At 32.0% G+C, this 2,500-nt stretch overlaps 1 protein-coding gene across 3 annotated transcripts in view; it reads left to right on the top strand.

Moving 5' to 3' along the window:
- ZDHHC21 (zinc finger DHHC-type palmitoyltransferase 21) overlaps positions 1-756 on the top strand; it is a 131,815-nt gene extending 131,059 nt beyond the window's left edge. For all 3 annotated transcript variants that reach the window (XM_053702574.1, XM_053702575.1, XM_053702573.1), the window contains one exon: positions 135-756. In XM_053702574.1, coding sequence (XP_053558549.1) covers positions 135-267 — 133 coding nt within the window. In that variant the 3' untranslated portion in view covers positions 268-756. The remainder of the gene's footprint in view (positions 1-134) is intronic.
- Positions 757-2,500: the final 1,744 nt, after the last annotated feature.

The raw sequence follows: 2,500 nt of genomic DNA, 5'->3' as shown, positions 1-2,500 counted from the left end.
GCTGCATTTGTGATGCGAAGGAACACAATTCATCTGAGCCTACTAATAGATCCCCAGCCAACCCTGTATTGTCTACACTGACTGAAGTGCACCATGGGAATGCTGTCTTTCACTAATAATGCTGTCTTCTGTAGATCGAGAGCGAGAAAACCATGGCAGCAGACCTTCTCAGAAGTTTTTGGCACTCGCTGGAAGATCCTGTGGTTCATTCCTTTCAGGCGGAGGCGACCACTGCGAGTCTCCTACTACTTTGCCAATCATGTCTAAACAGATGGATGGTGGGTACAGATGGGTCTGCCATGCTGGAAGCAAGTTACAGGTTTTATCATAACAGAGCTATGACAGTCTTCATGTCAATTATAATCCACCCACCAATCTTAGACATCACAAAGTGCCCCAGGCTTTATTTTAATAGTGATCTCAGTGCTGTTGTGGGAACAGTACACGATATGTATTTATATGTTGAAGGTTCTATTCTTTTAAGTTTATTTTTTCCCCTCAGGATACATGAACTCCCTCAGGCTAAGAACTCAAAGTATAGTTTAAGTTTTTTGGAATGATAAAGTTTTAAATTGGGTTGTGTTCTTGTTTTTTTTTTTTTGGTTTTTTTTTTTCTTAATTTCCCTTCATCTCTTAACAGTGCACTGACATTTTTTTAAGATGTGTAATTTTGTTTACTTTTTAAAAATTTTAATGGTTTTTTTTTTTCAATTTTTTTTTTTTCACGGACAATATAGTATTTATTTTTTATACAAGGAGGAGCAACAATGTTTCTTTCTATTCTGTTTTAATGAGATATATATATATATATATATATATATATATATATATATATATATATATATATATATATATATATATATATATATATATATATATATATATATATATATTATTATTATTTTTTATTCTGCCAAAGCTTTCCTGGACTAATTGTGTGTATGTATATAATCATTAAAACTGAAGGCATAATATGATCCCTGCAATATAATGAAGAGTCTCTATAAAGAAAATTAATTCCAATATTTATACTGTAGTATGTATATTATACTGTATTATATAAAACTTTTAGTATGTATATTTTGCTCCTATTTTCCTTCTACAAAATGTTTTTTGGATCTTATATGTTGTTTACAATTAATTAATTCTGTCATATACCAGAGAAACCACTGTATATGAAGAAATGTTTATTAACCAAAAGTTATAACTGCTAAAGGCAATCAGTTCAGTTGATGTGGTATATGGATGCTGTATCGCTGTATTTATGCCAGCGATTATTACTGGCTACGTTAATATGTACATAGGTGTTAATCGGTATGCAATACGTACACATTTTAGAGGTAGTAAATACTTACGAAGTTCATGGCATAGTGCTAAGAAACTGAAAAAAATAAAAAACATTATTTATGAATAGTGCATTAGAATTAGAAAACGTTGTACTATATTTAAATTGGGTATTTTATGATCAGCTTGGAGTATTATACCATGTTTTCTAAGCACCACTATTCTATAAAATGCTGATCAGCATATACAATTTGTAGCCTCTCCAAGTGCTATATACACCCAATACTTTGTAGAATAGTGACTTCATTGTAAGTCCTGGCTTCTACCTCTTTATGTGCTAATATAAAGGCATTGGTTGGGGTTTTTAGATCTTAAAAAAAATAAAAATAATAACTAAACTCCTTTATTTTCAATCTGTACCTTTTTTGAGTTTGCACATTTTTGACTTGTACTGCTATTTTATATTGTAAATGCTTATGTTTTCTCCCAGTTCAATAAATGTCTGTTGTTTTATAACTTGGACTGCACAAATTTATTTGCCGTTTAATAAACCTAGATAAATGTTTTACTATCCAGAATGAAATCTGTTGTGTGTAGATGCTGCTATCACTAAACCCCGTGCCATAAGGACAACAGCAGATATGAAAATATTTCTGGTCCTTATGGATTCTTTATTAGTAGTCACATTATTTTAATAGGCCTTTAAAAAAATAACATCATTGTATGTTGTAGTTGCTGTTCAATATATATTTTGACTGGCAGCAGTTATTTTACCTTTTAAAGAAAGTCCAAAAGGCAGTGATTGCACAAATCATTTTCAACTTTTCTCACACAACCCACTATGAGCTAATTACATTTAATTTCCCATCAATCAATGCCATTCCCTACTGTATAGAACAAAATCTGCATCCCTAGCATTGCATGTGCAGGTGACTATGCACATGTCCATGTGTGCTGCTGCCAAGGACATCTGTGCCTGTCTGTTGCCCCAAGGAGGGTCTGCAACTTTCACAAGACCACATCATTTAACCTTCTTTTTTTTTGCCTGCCCACATGATTAACCTCATGCTTACTCATTATTATAATCTATTGCATCATGAGTATATAGCTTAAGATTTAACTTGGATTAAGATGTTGATCCCTGTACTCAACTTTATAGAAAACAATCAATGAATACCAATGAGCTAATGCACGCACATATATATATATATATATA

Source organism: Bombina bombina, chromosome 2 (genome assembly GCF_027579735.1).
Source record: "Bombina bombina isolate aBomBom1 chromosome 2, aBomBom1.pri, whole genome shotgun sequence".
In the NCBI taxonomy this organism is placed as follows: domain Eukaryota; kingdom Metazoa; phylum Chordata; class Amphibia; order Anura; family Bombinatoridae; genus Bombina; species Bombina bombina.
This window is presented reverse-complemented; position numbering and strand designations above follow the sequence as displayed.